Source organism: Phaenicophaeus curvirostris, chromosome 1, assembly GCF_032191515.1.
Source record: "Phaenicophaeus curvirostris isolate KB17595 chromosome 1, BPBGC_Pcur_1.0, whole genome shotgun sequence".
NCBI classification, from domain to species: domain Eukaryota; kingdom Metazoa; phylum Chordata; class Aves; order Cuculiformes; family Cuculidae; genus Phaenicophaeus; species Phaenicophaeus curvirostris.
The window spans coordinates 58,995,377-59,015,396 of NC_091392.1; the positions used below are offsets into that span (position 1 = coordinate 58,995,377).

The following is a 20,020-nucleotide window of genomic DNA, read 5'->3' on the forward strand; positions in this document are numbered from 1 at the left end:
CAATTAAGCAAAATTCGAGTCAGAAATTGTCTCCTGAAGAATTAACTTTGTGATTTCACAATAAGCAAACCGTAATGCCTCCTGTAATTTTTACAGGAATGGTTACCGTCTCTGCTTATTTCCAGGGGACCTTTTGCAGCAGGTCTGCTGCTTTCTGCTTCATACTTTACTTATTTGAATGTTATTAGCGTTTTGCCTACTGTGCAGAAGGAGGCATTGTAAAAGCTCTACACACACACACACACACACGAGTGATATATAGATAAAATCTTGTTTTCCCCCTCTAAAAGCTGTAGAGCTGAGTAGCATAGACTGTGAAGTAAGGATTACCTTTAAAAGTGTTTGTGTGTAAAATCTAGAGTAAAGGGTGTGGATTTGTGCTTTTGTGAATGCTTTAGATGACTCTAGGTAGCTTATGATAGAACAATACTTGCATCTGAACTTGAGATTTAAAGTTTTTAGATTAAAATCAGTGTGTCTCATTATATCCCGAATAAAAATAATTGATGCAGATAAAATTCAGTCTTAGTGCTGATGTAATTCAACCTCCAAACTCTTTTTAGCTTTGTTTGAAGTTTCCATGTGGTCTGAAAATTACTGTGCTTTATTTATTCCATCTGAAGATGATTGAACAGTTGGATTTCTGTAGATAGAATGATGTGTAAAAGTAACTTCTTGATGTGTTATGGGCTGCATGGATGCAGTTTTGGCCTGTATGCCCCCACTGGACCTCTGTAAGCAGCTGAGAATCCAATAAAGATCTCAAATTATGGGCATTATCTAGTTGATTGAAGGAGCTTATTCTACCTACAGCTCTGCCAGCCAGCCAAAGTAACAGCTGATATTTAAACTCATTATCTGTGTATCTGAAACAGTTTGCTTATATCATAGCTTAAATAGAAGTTAATGTAATCAGCTACTCCATCTGTGTTTTAAATGAGGATGGTGAGCTAGAGATGATGAGCCGGTTTGCTCAGATTTCTTTGAAAATGAAGCGTCTGTCTCTGCTTGCTATTGACTGCAAGCTTTATATAAGTAAGGTATTTCAAAGCTGTAGGAGCCATTATATATTATTTTATGTTATGGTTAGAAGCTGCAGAAATTATTCTGCTTGTTAAAAACCTTACTAAAAAAAATCTTACCAGTGTCTGGAAAATATTTCAGAGTTGAGAGGGAATTGCACAGTTGAGAAGCAGAGGAGTTTAAAATGCATTTGTATATTTTTTTTTTCTCTTAAAAGAGAAGAACTATTTAATGAGTTGAATTTTGAAGACAATAAAAGATTAATTTCAGCTACAACTCTAGAGACTCTGAATGCTACTGTGAGTGTCAAGGCTACTTAGTAGGAGGCTCCAGGATGTCCTTAAAACTAATCTGGTTCAGAAATGTTTAAACCAGGGTGATAATACTGTATTTGGTATAAGGAGCCTGTTAAAAGGTGTGTAAATGAAGGAGGCTGAAGCCAAGTTTGCTGTTGGTGCAGTCTGTAAAGCCAGCAAATCGGTTACATAGTAACCCAGAAATATGGGGTTTGCACTAGTGGAGTTTTGAGGTTGTGCTGATTCTGATTATGGGTGCTAGAATATGGGAGACAGAAAAAGGTATTGCCTCATGTTGTTAGCAGACAGTCATGTTATCAATTCATTCTTGATGCAATTTTCTAGTGAAGGAGCACAGTTTAAAAGCAATCATTAGCTTCCTAGTCAATGCCCTCAGGTTAGGAAGCCGTTGTAGGTTTGTTACTGTTCACCTCTAATCCTTTTTACCACTGTGCTTAAGATCAACACAAGTCTGACGGTGTCTACTGACAGTATTACGTTGAAAGCTTTACAAACTGTGCATTGCATAACATGACACAGTACTGATAGTACTTGTCATGCTTCGTGATCGTTTTGAATAGCTCATCTTCATTAGGCAACGTGATCTTTCTGAACAACTTATCTTAATTAGGCAACTGGAATAACCAGCTAGTACTCTCTCTGTAACAGGCTGCAGTCTGACGCCTCTAGGTGTTGAGAAGGAAATAGAACTGCTGAAGGCATACCAACAAATTCCCAAATGTGCTAAAACCTGCTTTTAATATACAGTCCAGGTCACCTAAAAGAGGTGTTTGGCCTAATAATCTCATATGGAAGAGATCTGATTGTTATGTAAGAATGTTATATTAAATAATATAATTTGTTTCTTCACCTTGGAGAAGAGAAGGCTGAAGGGTGACCTCATCACAGTCTACACCTTCCTCAAGGAAGGCAAGCTGATCTCTTTCTCTCTGGTGACCAGTGGTAGGACACGAGGAAATGGAATGAAGCTGCGTCACTGGTAGTTTGAATTGGACATTAGGAAAAGGCTCTTCACCGAGATGGTGGTTAGTCACTGGAACAGGCTTTCCAGGGAGTGGTCATGGCACCAAGCCTGTCAGAGTTCAAGGACTGTCTGGATGACCCTCTTATTCATATGGTTTAGTTTTAGGTAGTCCTGTGAGGAGCAGGGAGTTGGACTCTGATCCTTATGGATCCCTTCCAGCTTGAGGTATTCTATGATTCTGTAAATGTTTTTTTTGTGAGACTTGGGTGTAGGTAATTCTGGAACTCAAAAAAACTGCTGTGAGTGAATATGCAAGTACCATTAGTGATTTTTTTCTGCTCAATCTCTAGAAAATAATGCCAGACATTGTCTTCTTGTTTCCCAACAACAAGCTCACATAAGGTGATATTTCTTTTATTAAGAGAAGGTAGATACCTTCACACTTCAGAAAGGTCATCATGTTTCTCGCAATCTAGGAGATGAGAATCTAGCTGAAAATTTGTCCATCTAATTTTATCCTGCTTTATGGAAAGCTATATTTGATGTGGTTTAGAAATGTGGCTTTCAAACTGGTTGGTTTACTTGTTTGTTTTTCTGATCTGTTGTAGTTACTGCTGTACTTCAGTGAATTACTGGAAGTAGTGTTTTGTAAGCAGATAATGTGTTGGTAGTGGCATAAAGTCATACTTCTGCCTGGTACTTGCCTCAGCTAGTCTTGTAGCTGGAGCTACAGATGACTTCATCTCGTGGAACTAATAAAGCTGAACACTTCATTGAAGAAAATATTTGGTATTTTAAGGCAGTCAAACTAAGACCATCTTAAATGCTGTGTTATCTGAAAACCTTGGTTCGCTTACAGCATCTAGTGCCACTATATGCATCTCTTGAACTTAGTAAGATCTTTTTCGATATTGCACAGCATATATAAATAATTCTAGGAATTTATTTTGGGTGCAGTGAGGAATTTTCCCTGCAGTCTTAATTGGTGAGCTATTAGCAATTTATCTATAGGATCAGAGTAATTCTGAGCATTAGAGAATAATGAGAGTGAAGTTGAGCACTGACTGGGTCTGCTGACTTGCATTGTCAAAAGGGGCAGTCCAGCTTCTGGTGTCCCTCTCTCCAGGTTGCGTAGTCCCACTCCCTCTTATGGATTGGCTCTGATAGTTGTCCTGCAATGCTGTAAGCTAACTTGATAAACGGGCAGAAAACTGGTCAGGATAGTTTCTCTCAGGTAAGCGAGTGAAAACAGGTTGACTTGTAACCAGGCAGGTACTTGGTCTGTTGCAAGGAAGGGGAATGGGAGTGCTTTCTCAGAATTAGATGAATAACCTATATCATGCCATCGCTTCCTAACATTTGTGATTTTGTATTGAACCTCAATTTCCCTTCATAGGCTGTTTGTGATTCGGCTGATTTCTCTCTTCTTTCCTCCCCTTCCAATGCCCTCTCTCTTAGAAACAAGTAACTAGTATCTCTGTTCTGTGTGCAAAAGGTCCTTGGTACCTAATAGGAAACTCTGCACTGGACCCGGAACTGAAATTCGTGTTGGTTGCAGTCAAAGGACTTGTCTCACCAAGAATTCTTAAAACCACGTCACACACAATGTTTCATTAGAATGGCTAGAGTCAGAGATAGTTAACAGAAGTCTGTATGCAAACTGGCGCCAAGGGAAGATTAAGACAGAAAACTCAGAATATAAAAACTGAGGCAAGCAAATGTGTATAGATCATGTATAACAACAATAAAAACTTATTTAAGTTTCATTTTTTTATCGTCATTCAGGAAGAGGGGTCACCTTCTCTTGCTGTATTACAGCTGTCCTAGTTGCTTTATTTGTGAATGAGTGAAGATTTAATAACTTGTCTGCTGACTTCCCTTTCCCACCTTCTTGTTGTCTCTGTAGTGGTAGAGCTTAGCCTATTTCTTCCTCTTTCTGTTAGGGAAATAATGGTAGCAATTTTGGGTGGTAGTTTTCAAGTAGAGTACAACCACACACAGGCACTCAGTTAAGATTTCTGTTTGAAGAGAGCTGTGGCAGCTGTTTTAAATAGGTTGAAGATTTTGTGGTTTGGTCTATTTTATTTTTTTTCTTTTTTTTTCTGTTCATAGAATTGAGACAGTGTGTTTGTTCTGCCTTTAAAACCTCACTGGTTAAAAGCTATTATTTTAAAGTACTTTTTTTTTCTTTTTTTTTTTTTACTTGATTGTAAGGTTTGTTTGGGGGTTGGGTTTTGTTTTTTTATTTTTTTTGGTTCTCAACTGTAAGTACGATTCTAACAGAATAAGCCTGTCTGGGAATTGAAATAAGGCAAATTATGTAAATAAATGCAGTTACCTCTCAGGGGCTTTTAGTAGATTCTGGAATATCTTAAGGAGGATGGGGTGAACTTTTGTCGGCTTGGGAGGCTTGAGGGTGAGATAAAAATACATAATGGAAAAACTTTCTTAAAGACTTAGAAAACCTCAGTTGTCCGTGTATAGGGAGAGTTTTCTTCCTGCTCCCAATGCCCTCTGTTTGAACAAGACAACTAGTATGTGCATTCTTTTGTGTATGTAGGGCCCACGCTGCCTAATAGGAAAACAGCTGTTGTAGTCTTTGCATTATAACCAGAACTAAAATACGTGTTGGCTGTGTTCACGTCTATTGGGACTCCAGTATTCCTATAATTACTTGAAATCCAGTGCTAATCCTTTTTCCTGCATCAGTTGCAGGAAGGATGGGATAGCTCTTGTTTATTTCAACAGGCTTCTAGCAGTTGCAACTCCTCTAAGGCACAGTGCCTGAAGTAAGATTGGGCTATTGTTTCTTCTTTTCTTTGGTGTGTCAGTATGGCCACACTGGGAAGATGAATGGAGAAAGTTGGGAGCCCGAGCTGCTATAGACAGTCATTCTGAATTCCTGGGCTGTGCTTTGCTTCGCATATGAAGGCTTGCACTGATTACTGCCATTAAAGTGCTAAAAAAAATATTCATCTGGTCAAACTGATGTACGTTTTTTTCCTTCCTTTCATATAAATCTTATGTGTTGATGCATTTGGTGATGTCATCCTGATTTATCTCATGTAATTGGTTTCACACTTAAATAAGACCTTCAGCTATCACTGCTGCTTTTAAAATGGTTTTTTTCCTCTGCTCTCACTGACATGCTATTTAGCTTTCAGGTCTGCTCTAGTTTTCTTAACTCTTATTCCTCTCATTTCCTTGAGGCAGCCTATTTTGCTAAAATCTACTCTAAAAGATCTAGGCTCCTTGAGACCTTACTTTTCTGTAAAACAATGATTTTAAAAGGACTGGGAGAAAAATTAATTGTAAATACTATTTTAAAGCAACTTGATGCAATCAGTCTGCCTGGGAAGCATAAGTAGAAATCCCTATTGGCATAGGAAAAAGGCAGAAATCTAGTATGTGCTTACTAGATGATACTAAGCAGAATGAATAAGTCAGAATGACTATGGTAATGTTAACTTGGCCTTCTGAGGAAATCATCATTAGGAAAAGTACTTCTCATAAAACTGCTGCATGAAATCCATGGTGGTTGATGCTATTGTGAATTAAGCTAGACCGTGTGTCCTTTCCTAGCAGTCTTACATTGTAGTGAAAAGGTGGCTTGACTTCAGTGTGGGGTTTTGTTCATAAAGCTCTTTGGGTTTCCTGAGCATGTACTACTTTTGGCTGCAGTTTGAACAGTCATTTTACTTTTTTGCTTGAATTCCTTAGAGATGCGTGAAATCACTGTGTAGAAAATCAGATCTCCACATAATCTTTTCATAAACGTAGGTGATTAGAAGTAAGATTATGCTGATTATACCAAATATTCATTTGGTGAAGTATTTTGTGAAAGTAGTGGCCCATTATCTGTTAACTTCCTTCTAGCAATTTTGATAAATAGAACTAATTGTACTTAAAATCCAAATCTTGGAAAAAAGCATGTGTTCGGTTTCAAAAATATACCAGTTGAATCTGGGACTGCACTGGAACTACAGAATGGAAGAATCCATGTTCAAATGATCTACGTGAGTGTTGTTTCCCTGAGATTTTTAGATACTGCAGTGATTACGTTGGCTGCACAGCTACATCCCTAAATGTAGGTAGAAGATTTTGTGTATCCATAGCTGAACCTAGATCATCATGTAAGTTGGTAGCTTTGTTCCATTGATCATAATTTTCCTACTAGGTTTCTACTTTGCGGAATCCGTTCTGTGGAGTTGGTCTTGCTTTGACAAGATGTCACGTATTTATTTTAGCCTGTGTGCTTCAAGAGAGTGATAAGCAATGTTACTTGAGAGAGAAATTATGTGTACTAATTTTCTTCCTCAATGGAAGAATATGCATGAGTATTGCCATTAAAAGCGTCTTCAGCAAGGACAGCACTAGTATAGTTATCAAACTTTTAAGTTTTATTTCTGCAGGTCAAGGAAGTCGGAGCTTTCGGAAGGCCCTTTGGAAATAAAAATAGTTAATATACCTATCTGTGTGTTTGTATTACTGCGGTGCTTCATTTCAGAGAAATATTACGTAATTTAGAAGCAATAAGGTTCAATTGCAGTAGGGAAGCCTAAGCCTATGTAATGAAGATTTACATTTTTAGTGTGCATTGTGATGTTTAACCTAAAGTAGATGAAGATCTCTTAGGACTTTAGAAGTGTCAGAACAGATGCCTCTCAGCAATCAAAGGTCAGGGTTTTATGTGTATTATGGCATACGGCATTGTTATTCTTGGGATTTTTGTGCATTGTAGGATCGTGCAATATTTTTCTGTCCTTAAGAACTTGGTTGCATGAGTGATTATGTACTAAAACTGTGAATGCTGTTGGGCCAACATGCATATATGCTATACAAATCTAAAACATATATTATATTTTGCTTTCTGGAGAGAACTGGTGGGTCAGAGAGGCCAGAAGATTTGTTACATACAACAATTATTCTGATTTCAGTTTTTTAAATTATTTTTTGAAAGTGTGTTTATGTTTGAGTTGTGTCTATACCATTCGTTCCTTTCTAAAAAGTATCTTGTTTTGGAAAGTGGATATAGTGAAAACAAAAGTTGAAATATTTTTACTTTTGGTATTTTTTTTTGTAATTTATTTTAAGGCAGTATGGTTCTATATCTAGTGTAAAGAAGTTTGTCACTTCTTTTAAAATTAATTTAATTTCCCAAGTAAATCCTTTTAAGCCTAACATTACTAGTATTGTAATTCCAGAATTATTACCATGCTTTACCACTAGGACTAAGAGATAGGTAGTGATTCTTTGGAGTTTCCCACGTTGCTTTTTGTTTATTTGTCTCTTTTTTTTACTTTGGTGTAACTGCATGCATTTTGAAAATTTGCAAGATACTGTACCTAATTGAAGATGCTAGCAAGCGTTTTGAATCTGCATTTTTGCTGCACGATGACAGCAAAAAAAGTTGAGACAGTTAGATCAGATTGTGGAAAACCAAGAGGTCTTTAAGCCTGAACTTTGTGTACCCCAAAAAGAAAGTAAGAGACTTAAAAGAACTTTGGCACAATTTTGAGCTATAAATCACTACCTAGTTCTAAAACAATATCCATCTTATGATATCTGTTGAAGTACTAGAAGTTCTTATGATGGCCTGTCACATTTCCTCACCTGCTAGGTGAAGTGTATATGTACATAGTACCATGCTGATTGAGAGAAGTGGAAGCTACCGTGGGAAACTTGTTATGAAGTGCAGTTATGTTTAGAAAGAAGAGTCACTTAGATTGTTTTCCACATGCTACTGAAAGAGGTGAAAAAAGAGCTTATGAAATTCAAGTGATGGGGGAAAGGAACAGAAGACAAAGAATCCAAGAGCATGGTGTCCTCTGTATGACCCAGCTTCTCAACAAATTAACTCATTTTTTTCCATGTTGAGGATGATCCTTCTGATTTCTGCAGTCCTTTTATTAGGTCATTGAGAATTGCTTATGTCTCTCAATTTCCAAGATTTATATTTTCAGCATGTCTTGTGTATAGGAAATCTCAGAAATTTCCTAGTAGGAATATCTTGCTGACAGTTGATAATCTGACTTGTTAGTCTTTTCAGCTGTGACAGTTAAATTGGGGAAATGGACATCCACACTTTACTCCTATCTTAACTTTTGTAGTGCTGTGTATGTAATAATTCCCTTTTATACATGAAATTTTATATGATGGTAGAGTATATACACTACTTGTTCGTATAAAATAAAATATATTTTCAAGTAGCGATGTTCCTTTAAGGACACTGAAAATAAGGCCTTGAATTAAGAGTGCTTTGTATTTTTTTCTTAAACTAGGATTCTTTCAGTCATACCAACAAAAGCAGATAAGTAATCTCTAAAATGTTATGGTTGTGCATGGTAACATCAGAAGTGTGGAGAAGAAAAGCTAGGCTGGATTGAGAGCAAGCAGGTATTACATTTGAAAGGTGCAGCAGCCTGTGTGGTGGCTTATTTGGATCCAGTACTTGTTTGCAGCTTTGTGCTGCTGTAGCAGAGAAGAGATGCCAGGTGCCTTGGGATACTTACTATGAATGATCACACAGTCTTCAGGGATAATGCTTCCTGTAAAGGTTTTGGATTTTTGCAAACTCCTTGTACAAGATATTCCAGCATAATTGTGGAATAGTTGTTGAATCTGGCATACAGAATTATCTGTTCTCATCTTATCTTTTAAATCCTAAATTAGTAGCAATACTGCAGCAGAGAACAGCCTCTGCAGGATTTCCCCCCCCCCCCTTTGAAATAAGCCTTATTTTCCCTTTACAAAAAAGCACAGGTCCGTTGCTTTCTAGCAGATACATGAGATAGTCATCTTCTGATTGATTTATACCTGCTTCTTTTACATAGCTATGAATGTAGTAATCAAATGGAAAGTTGAAACTAAATTAACAAAGTGTTCCCCTTCTAATGAGACTCAAGCCTGGAAAACTGGTTCCTCGAACTTTGAATAGCAAGGGGTTTCTTCACTTGCCAGGGATGGGCATGTTCTTTTGTGTGAAAAAACTCAGTGCTTTCCCAATTCTTCTGCTGCTTCTTGCTGGACGTGTTGAGGAAGTCTGACCACTCAGAGACTGATGTTGTGGAGTCTGTTTTTAGCTAACTTTTTCTCCCTTGCTGCTGCTTCTAACCATTTCAAGTAATTTGGCTTGTTCGGGACTTCCACCTTCATGAACAAAATGAGAGATGTAGCTTTGCTGTGTCCTAGTCGTTGTAACATTTTGTGATACTGTAAACTTGTTATCATTCCTGAGGATTAGTCTACAGCCTCCCTGCAGGAGGTGAGAAATTCAGAAACCAAGTAATATGTACTGAAGACGTTTCAACCCAATGGATGTCAAGGTGAAGGATAATGATGAGATTTCGTTCAGGAAAACATAAGTGGACTGGGAATGTCACTGTGTTTGAGTATGTTAATGCTTTCCAGGCTCTTTGTTACCTTTTGGTGACCTTGCTTTGATACTTGAGGTCTGAAGTTGCACTTAGAACAGTAATTGATCACTTGCTAGTAGCCACAGTGATTAATGTCCTATTCATCTGTGTATGCTGGGGAAAGGTACTCAGGAAATTGACTTGTAATCGTGCTGTATGTGATTGATACGCACTGTGGCATCCTTAGCATTGTTTATTCTTGCAGGTGCTGGCACCTTATTTGCCCCTTGCATCAGTCAGGTATCTGCTACTAGATTAGCTTCCAGTGTCTGCCAGTTAGCATTTTGTCCTGCCAGTTAGTTCTGAATTTAGAGTGTAAATAGTAGACTGAAAATATTCACTTACTTTATGGAAAGGCTGTTCCAGCTATTCTAATACTATTCCTGAGTTGCCTGCTATCTCTGTACACAAAGCCCCATGTGCCTTCATGAAAGGTTATGGAATCAGTCAAGTCAGAGAAAGTGTTTAGTACTTCACAGAAGTGAAATTATTTTCAGGCTCTTGGTAGCATTCTGTAAGAGACAATAAAATCAACGTTCTTAAATAGAATATGACAAACAATTGTCAAAGCCTGAAGGTATTTTTACTATACTTTGATGCAGAGTTCTTACTGTTAGTCAGCAAGATAATCTGATTGGCCTGATGAAGAATGTAACAGATAAACACCGAGAAAAAGGTAGAGGAGTAAGTGAAGTTTTCCCATAGAATGCTATGTTTCATTGAATAACTGTGCAAGCTTGATCAAGATACAGTCCAACACAAATATCTTGAGCTGTTAAAAAATCAGAAATTTAGCTAAAAAAATGCAATTCCTAAGGATGCATGAACACAGCCTTCTCATTTGGGTCTTTTAGAATGTACATTTTAAAACAGTTTTCTTGCAAAACATAGGATTATGAGTCACTTATCTATTCTGTAAAAAGAGAGAGAACACAAGCAGAAGGAAATGGGACATGCATTTTTAAAGACTGCTTCTGCCTTCCTTTTTGTTTGTATGTCAGCTGAATTTTCATGTAATAACAATTCGTGTAGTTGTGGTCTTAAAACAGATACTGAAAACTGCAAGAATTGTGCTCAAGTGTGACAGCTGAGTTTTGTATCTAGCTTTTAAAATAGCATGTGTATAAAAAAGCTGTATAATTTTTTAATTTCATGTGGTATGTAGTGAATGGAGAAGTAGAAGAGCCAGCTGAATCTGTTTACAGGGAATTCAGAGTGATGAACTTCTCATTGATAGTTACATGGGAGATGCTTTTCAGTTTCAGGCTTTATTTGCTTGTTGCTTCTCTTTGAATGCTAGACTGTTTAGTGTATTGTTTTGACAGCATGTACTGACACTTACTGGAGTGTGTCAGCGGTTCTGGCTGATAGGGGAAAGACTTCTTGTAGCAGGGTCATTTCAAAGCTTCAATATTTAAGCTGTCATTACACTTTTGATCTGAAAGGGGTTACCTGAATTGAGTGGTGTTTTAAGTTCTTGTGTTAATAGAATGCATTAAATATAAATACCTAAATATAAAGTCAGCAATTTTATAATTATCAATGAACTTCGGAGAGAGAGAACTCTGCCAGGATTCAGATTCTACCAGCAAGTAGGGATTTTATTTTATTTTTTTTTCTTGAGAGCTTTGTGCAAAAGCACATTTTCTCCAATTAGCTTCTAGTGTTTCAGCTTCTGGTAAAATATACCTTGACTTTAAAATTGTGTAATACAGATATACAGCAGCATAGAATTTTTGCCATGACTGTTCTGAAGATCTTCAACTTTAATCCCACTTTGAAAGTTTTGTCTGCAAAAAAAAATGCACACCAGGAGAACATTACATCTCTCAAGTGCTTCTTGAGATACTTGTTGCTATTTTAAAATAAAACCACTTCCACCAAGTGATTTGTGTGGCTACTTGTATAATTTACATAGCTAGTAGCATTTACTACATGCTACTAGTATTTACTAGTAGCATGAAGATTTGAGGAAGAATAGGAAAGTATCCTTCATTGATTTGTCTTGGAGGGTAGGAGAGCTTTCTGCAGAAAGAAAAAGAAAAGAAGAAACAGGAAAAAATTGATGATATTTCTATAAATTGACAGCACACAGACTTCGAAATCATAACTTCTGTAAGGAAAATTGCTTGAATGATTTTGCATAAACTGTTCCCTGTAATTAGGATCAGAGCTTTTTGGGGGATAAGGGGTAATGGTATATACTGTAAACTCATATTTAAAGATATTTGATTCTTGTTTCTTTTCTTTTTTTTTTGATATATGGTATTTTCTATTCAGTGATACATTATTGCTAAAAATGTAATTGGCAACCCAGTAATTGAGATAATTTGGTATCTCGTAGTGATTTTGTACACTGAGCACGTTCTGGTAAAAACTTGAGATTTAATTATTTTTTAGCTTGAAGAGTAAATCTTGCATGAATTCTCATTAACATTTTAAAAATATTATTCCAGCTGCGTTGGGGTAGAGGAGCACCATGCTGTTGACATTGATCTGTACCATTGTCCCAACTGTGCAATTCTTCATGGAAGTTCTCTAAGTAAGTATGGGTTATTCAAATTTTATTTTACATTTCAGTCCATTTTCTCTCTGTGTACAATCAAGACAGACTGTTTAGAAGAACATTAAAGATTAATTTGATTATTTAGAAGGTACTGGTTCTACATGAATAACTCTGAAGTGATAAAAAAACCCCACAAAATGAAAAAAATCGCCCTGAAAGGTTCCTTGGTCTGGAGATGCAGATAGAATGAAATATACAGAGAGAAATTAAATGACACAGAACTAAAAGCAAACAGTCTGGACTTGACAAATAGTAAGAGAATAAAAATCAGGGAATAATATTTTCTCTTTTTTTTTTTAAAAAAAAAAAGGAAAATCGAACAGGTGGCTTAAGGTCCTGTATTTTAATCATCAAAACTCAAATACCTAGGAAAGTAACACTGAGAAAATGTAGGATTTGGGTCTCTTACCTTACTTGCTGATTGTAGGCTATGTACCAAAACAGTCCAGCAAAATCTGAGAATATGAACTTCCTGTGTTTTTTTTTTTTTTAATTTACATTCTTGAGTTTCACAGGTTTCTGATTTATAAAAAAGATTACACCAAGTTCATCATGCAGTTTTGAGTTGCAAGAAGAGACTGTCAAACAGAGAAGCAAGAGACACCTCTTCTTTCGTTTTTCTTTCTGTAGATAACTTTGCTGTAGACATCTGTAGTGGAAGGATGGAACAGTTTTTGTCTTTCTGTAGCTACTGAAAGGATACAGCTTTATCCAGCTCCCTAGATTTTTCCCATGATTTATATTCTCAAAAGGAAACAAAGTAAAAAAGAGCTTCACTTTTCCAAAGAGTAATTGTTTCTATGTTCAGACCTGAAATACCTTCCTATGCACTGTGTCTTTAACCTCTGACCACTGTCATGGTCATTTGTGTTTTCTAATGAGGTGTGTGGTCTTTTTGTTTTGGTTTTGTTTGTTTGTTTTTCTTGAAGACCACATAACTATGTATCTTCAGCAGTGACTTAAGATCTGTAACCTTTTCAAAGCTGAATTTACTTTAACATTTAGAAATAAGTGTAAAACCACTGCACTCTTACTGGTAGTCTTGTAGAGTACAAACAAAATGATAAAGCATCACTTACTGATGTAATTAATATGTGTTGTATGATAGGTATCTTGTATGTGAGTTCAAGGCTAGCTACTTTTAGGTTAGGGACTAAAAGGTAAGATAAATGTTTTACGTGCTTGTAGTTTTTACTATTCTGGTTGTAATTTTCAATTAAAAAAATCTGCATGTCTCCTGTAAATCAGAGTACAAATAACAGCTATTTCTTTCCCCACCTTTCTGCCTGCTTTTATTTTGTGGAAAAAGAGGGACTAGAAGGTGGAGTAGAAAGGGAATCATGTCAGACTTTCAAAATAATAAACTGGTAAACGTGGAACTTCTTTCTCTTCTGGATTTCAGAGAACTGTGATGTCTGAAAACCTTTCTCGTAGTACAGTGGCTGCTAGCTGTAATGTGAGCTCTGTCTCACCTGTAGCAATTTGACAGTGAGATAACAGTGATTTTTGTGTTTGAAGTCTTTTTTAAAAGACAAGAATCTGTGGTAAAAGTGATCCTTATTATTTCATATTGTCTGAAGTAGGTAGATCATCTAGATTTAGCTGAAGTTTCAGACGTGTCACTTACCAGCCCAAGCAGAGGTGATGTGTTGGGTTATTCCTCCACCTGGAATTCTGTTAGTTGTTTTTATCTAAGTTGTCAGAATCAACTCTGTGTTTGTGATTTGGACTCTACTTACTTGAGTGTTTAGGGAGACTGATGTCGCATGACTTCAAATGTCACAACAGTGCTTCCAAGTGCTTCTGTCATATCAAATGATGTATGCAAGTAAAAAAAGCATTTTTATTTACAACTTTGTATTCTAAAATTCCATTTTCTAAAGGAGTTTTGAAAGAGACAAAAATTCAGCTGTTTGATTTAAGAGGGAAGTATATCTGTGATCTGAGAAGGCACTCGTGTATATAATCCCATCTAATCAAATGACAGAGTGCTAACAATTTAATAAAATGTACAAGAAGCACATATTTCATACTACCAAATGGATGATTACTTTTGCTATCCTACAAAATTAATTATGTAGAAGTTTCAATAATGAAATGAAAGCTACTGCATAGTTGGATGTAAAGATCAAATTAACCAATCATTTTCTTCTTGCATTCCAGACAAAAATAAACCATCTTCTTGATTTGGAAGAGCAACAATTTTTAGTGTGCAGCCACATTTCTAAAATTCTGAATAATTAATCCTAAAATCCAAAAATAACCATTTTCAAAAGTAGTGATACGTTATGGAATTTCATAGGTATTTGGTTTAGAGTCTTCATATTATATTTTGTTATTTTCAAAGTTTTCTCAGGGATCCTTAAGTCTAAAAATGCTCTGTTTTCATGAATGCTGGAAATCAGGTCTGTCACCAGACTCAAGAATCCAGAGCTGTATGAGAGCAGAAGGTACAGTAAGTGTTAACATTATGGTTGCCAGGATGTTACTTTCTTAATCTAGTTTTACCTTCTCAAATTCTGTAAATACCCTTCTGCCTCGTTTATTTTTTGACTGTGGTAGTAATGCCAGCGTTTGCTTTGAGCTGACGATGTGAGGTGATGTACCATGCCTCAGGAGTGTTATTCTATGATTTACTCTATGCCCCCTCAAATTTTTTTCAGTCTTCCTCTGCTAACATTTCTCTAGTTTTTTTTGGTCACTGGGAATCAGCTGAAGGAGCACTTACAAGGCTCGGGGCCTCATTGTACAGGTGTATACCTCTTGATGGTCTCCATTTGAAGTCTAGCGTGTGGCCTCTGAGGCAAACAAACTAGTAGTGCGGGAAGGCAGGGAACAGTGTTTGCTTAAAGTAGGTACAGTTATTGGCCCATTGTTTTGAGTGTATAGCAAATGAAATTTAAGAATAGCTTTCTGTTTACTTTAGATGCAGAGTTCAAGCATAACCACCCACCGCTGTCTAGGGTACTGCTTGTGTGTGTATTTTTAGTATTGTCACAGTGGGCTGTGCCTCAATTTTCGGGACCAGCAGTGGTGAATACTAGTTCCTTCCACTAGTTTGAGGTGACTGGGAGGGCGAGGTGTTATGTATGCATTTCAGCTTACATAGTTGTTTGGGTTTTTTTTGTTTTAATTCAAGCATGAGAATCCATTCAGGTAAATTATTTTTCTTGCAGCTGTTATTGTAATGCCCTAAGGGGTTATAAAAGCTCTAGAATTAAGAGAAACGTAAGCAGAAAAAAGTTTTCACTACTGTTTTCTGTTCTTCAGTGCTCTATTACTTGTGGAAGGATGATGTACGTTGCCAAATTCTAAGTAAAGCGAAAGAACAATTTTTAATTTCTAGTTATTAAGTGTTGGAAAGACAGATTTTTTTAAATTGGTTTTGTGCTATAAAATCTCTTAAGCAGATGCATTGTCTTACAATTTTAATAAGGTGTTACAACAGCAGTGAATTTATGAGAAAGTACTCTGTTGCAAATTAGTATTAGCCAGTAATTTCTTCTATTATTATTTGTGACTGAGAAAATAGCTTTGAAGACTTTATAAACCTGGCTTCATTATTTATGAAGTTTTACTGTATTTGGATAGTTGGTTCATTAAGCAGGCTCTTCAGTGCTGGTTTTCAGGTTAGCAAATCACTATAAACGTCATTATATGCTCTTAAATGTCTTCTAGAAGGTACATTTTGTCACTTCTGTAGGAAACAGCTTATCAATAGGAATAATTATCTCTTGTGTGTAATGGCTATGTCAGTTATTCCTACGTATTTAGTAAACTTTAAGATGAGCTCTTCCATAAAGTTCTAATTTGCATTCACATAGTTCTTTGGCTGGGTGTTGTATTTGCATTGCAGCCTGTTTTGTGTATGCCTATAAAGCACCATTTGTGTTGACAAGTAGCGGTAGCTTTTCCCTCTCATGTGTTTCTTCAGCTTATGTAACTAAATTTCTGCTTAATATGAATTATTAAATTATAGATCTGGTCTCAGTAAATCTTCTTGGGGCAGTGTTCCAGTAGCAACTATCCAGCACCGTGGAACAGAGTTCAGCCTTTTTTAGGAAGAGCTGACACACAACCTAGAAATTACTGTACCCTTAATATGTTTCTTAGTGCGCTAAATTATACACTGGCAAGTCATTGAAATGTAGCAAGTTCAGCACTGTTGGAGTTTCGTATCCAGATGATGATGTGGTGGTCGTTTTTGCTGAGGCACCTGTTGGGAATTTACAAGGGCTTCTCAGCCAGTGGAATGTTTGAGGACAAGAGATACTGGTTTATTTGTAGAGACAGAAAGTGCTCCAAAGCACATTTTGCTGACAAACAAATAGATTATACAACCAAAACCTTCCTTTCAAAGCTGCAAGTGTGTGTTCTTTATAAGTGAAGACAGAATATGAGTGGTTATGAATATAAATTAATCAAATAATTATGAAAAAATTTGTCATGAAGTAAGTTGTCGTAAGTCATGAGATATCCTAAGTCAGTTTGCCCTCTTGCTTCACTTAGGCCAGTAAATTAGAATGAAGAAGCTGCATACAGCTTACAATGTTCTAAAATGCAGCCTTTCTTTATATAAAAGGGGTTTACAAGAAAGAAGAAAACTTTATAGCAAGGCCAGTAGTGACAGAGCAAGAGATAACTGTTTTAAACTGAGAGAATCATAGAATCATATAATCATAGAATGTTCTGAGTTGGAGGGGATCTACAAGGATTATTGAGTTCAGCGTAGGACACCCCCAACATTCACACAATGTATCTGAGAGTGTTGTCCAAATGCTTCTTGGGTATTGTCAGATTTGGTGCCATGAGTCCTCCACCACCCTCTGAGTGAAGAACCTTTTCCTAATATTCAACCTAAACCTCCACTGGCACATCTTTCTGTAATTCCCTTGGTTCCTGTCATTGGTTCCTATCATTCTGATATCCATATCAGAAAGAAGAGATTAGCACTTGCTCCTCCTCCTTCTCTTGTAAGGAAGCAGTAAGCTGCAATGAGGTCTCCCCTCAGTCTCCTCCAGGTTGAACAGACCAAGGGACTTTAGCTGCCCTTCATAAGGCTTCCCCTCTGCGCTGACTTTGTGACCCTCCTCTGGACACTCTGCAGTAGCTGTGTGTCCTTTTTATACTCTGATGCCCAAAACCACACCTAGTACTCAGGATGAGGCTGCACCGGTGTGGGATAGAGCAGGACATTCAGGACAATTGCTTCCCTCAGCTGGCTAGCAAAGCTGTGCTTGATGCTCTCTTGGCTGCCAGGATAAATCTAGACTACATATAAGGAAGAAATTCTTTGCTATGAGGGTGGTGAGACACTGGAACAGGTTGCCCAGAGAAGCTGTGTATGCCCCAATCCTAGAAGTGTTCCCAGATCAGATTGGATGAGGCCTTGAGCAACGAAGTCGAGTGAAAGATGTCCCTGCCCATGGCAGGGAGGTTGGACTAGATCATCTTTAAAGGTCCCTTCCAACCCAAACCATTCTATGATTCTATGAAAACAGTTCTCTTTTCTCATATGTGTATCTGTGATTTGTCATTGGGAGACCAACACCACAGTTGTCTAGATTTTCAACTTCCTCTGCCCTTTATGCGTAGGGAACTGTTGAAATTGCAATTTAGTTGCTGTTGAACTATGAGTTTCAGATTTCCAAAACTGTAATAGAACTTAAATTTATTCTTAGTTCTTTATTAATAAGTTGTAATAGTGCATTAAAGTTTCAAACAACTCAAAAGTTGATTGTTTTGGTGTGCAACACTTGCATTATGTATATTGTGTTTGCATAGTAAAGATCACACCTGCCCAAAACAGTTTGTGCCCAAAACTGTTTCGGAGATATAAGCAGTGGATAAAAGAAAGGTGGTTTGATTTCTAACAGTATATGTTAATGAATAGGAATCATATTATCAGACTGGATGTGGGTATGTTCATATGGTGAGATAGCACAAGGGGCTTAGGTCCTGTTAATTCTGTGTTAATACATAAAATGAAGTCTTTGAGTCTTGAAGAGGTACAGTTCTGCTTATAAAAACCAGTCAGAACTTTAGGAAACAGAAGTTCTATTTCTAGTTTTGTTGCTGACTTTTAGACTTGGACAACTTTCAGGCTGCTGTTGTTTACTTGTGCTGCACTGGATATGGAGTGTATCATTGTGTATAATGAGCACTGAGGTTCTCCAATAGGAGGAGCTATAGAAGTATGAAGGATGACTATCAAGTGTCCTGAAGATTTCATTAGTTGCAGGATAGGTCAATTGTCACCTGAATAAATGATAAGGTTTTTTAATCATAGTAATGTGATTGGGGCATGCCTGGCTCACTGATGGGATGGCTGCTGATCTGAGCAATCAGATATAACTAATTCAAAGTTTAATTCTTCTGAAACTTGTAGTGAAGAAGAGGAGGAACTGGCACAGACATGACTACACAGAGCTGGATGATGGTTCCAAACCGGTGCAGGCTGGAACACGGACCTTTGTTAAACAGCTGCGGGCTCGCTCTTTCCCAAGGTACAGAAGCTTACTTACACATTTCAGTGAAAAAAAAAAAAAGGGAAACGTTGTTGGCTGAGTGTGTCTTAGGGGAAGCGACTAACATTCTATTTCTGAACCAGAAATAGAATGTTGAGTATGACTTCCTTCTTTAGAGTTCCCCCTTGTCCCATCCCTGTTAGAGATGGTACATTTGCCTTTTCATGCAGTAGTTTCCCCTGTTCAGTGTTACACTGGAATATATTGTCTGTTGGGACTGCTACAGGGTGATGTGCATGTTTTGAGTTTTTTGGGTTCTGTTTGTTTGTTTTATGGAGGAGTGGAGGCAATAGCAAGAGTAGGTGGATTTTGTTTTTCTTTTTTTGTATCTTAACTGTCAGAATATTGTCTATCTGTTCCTCTAGTCCATGAATAGTCCTCAGTTACATTCCAAATAACATGGAACATTTATATAAGCTGGTAGTCCATTTTCACATGTTTTAGAGGAAAGTGTAGAAACATGGTTGTACTTTCATCCTGAGCTGTCTCCGATTGGCTATTTCGTTGAAACACAGTGACTTATAATTACTTAAAGGAGCTTGTTGTTGTTACCAAAATATATTTTAATGCCTTCTCTGAGAATTCCTTTTCCCCATCCTCTTAAATTACTGTGTTCAGTCATACAGGAAGACTATGATTTCCCAGGTTGTGCATGACAGTAAACATTTCCTTGCTGGTTTAGGTAATTTTCTTTGTCTTTTAGTTAAATGCTTAATAGAGTAGTACAGGGTCCACTTCTTCTGGATTCAAATGTAGCCATTCCCATCTGTCCTCCCCAAACAGTGACATTTTTTTTTCTTCAATATTGTTTGAAGGATGCTTTTCCGCATAGTAATAAAAATAATAAAAAAAACAATGTGTTATTTCTTCTCGCTAGTGCTGATGAAGTAATTTTGAAAATGCACGGAAGCCAGTTGACACAAAGATACTTGGAGAAACATGGGTTTGATGTTCCCATTATGGTTCCTAAATTAGATGGTCTGGGGCTCAGACTTCCTCCGCCAACTTTCTCTGTTTTAGATGTGGAACGCTATGTAGGTAAGAGTCACCCTGGAATACTTACAAATGATCCTGTCTGTCAATTAAAATAAATATTTACGTGATTATAAGAGCTTATGGGGTGCTAAATATATATTTGAAATTGAATTATTTCTAACCAGAAGATTAGCAGAGAGTAAAATTAAGACTATGGTATGGGGTTTATTTTG

General features: G+C 37.0%; 1 protein-coding gene across 2 annotated transcripts in view; it reads left to right on the plus strand.

Moving 5' to 3' along the window:
• The window catches only part of KDM7A (lysine demethylase 7A), a 66,439-nt gene that overhangs the window by 14,805 nt on the left and 31,614 nt on the right, over nt 1-20,020 (plus strand). For both annotated transcript variants that reach the window (XM_069858842.1, XM_069858853.1), the window contains exons 2-4: nt 12,176-12,261; nt 18,674-18,791; nt 19,690-19,850. In XM_069858842.1, the coding sequence (XP_069714943.1) occupies nt 12,176-12,261; nt 18,674-18,791; nt 19,690-19,850 (365 nt within the window). The remainder of the gene's footprint in view (nt 1-12,175; nt 12,262-18,673; nt 18,792-19,689; nt 19,851-20,020) is intronic.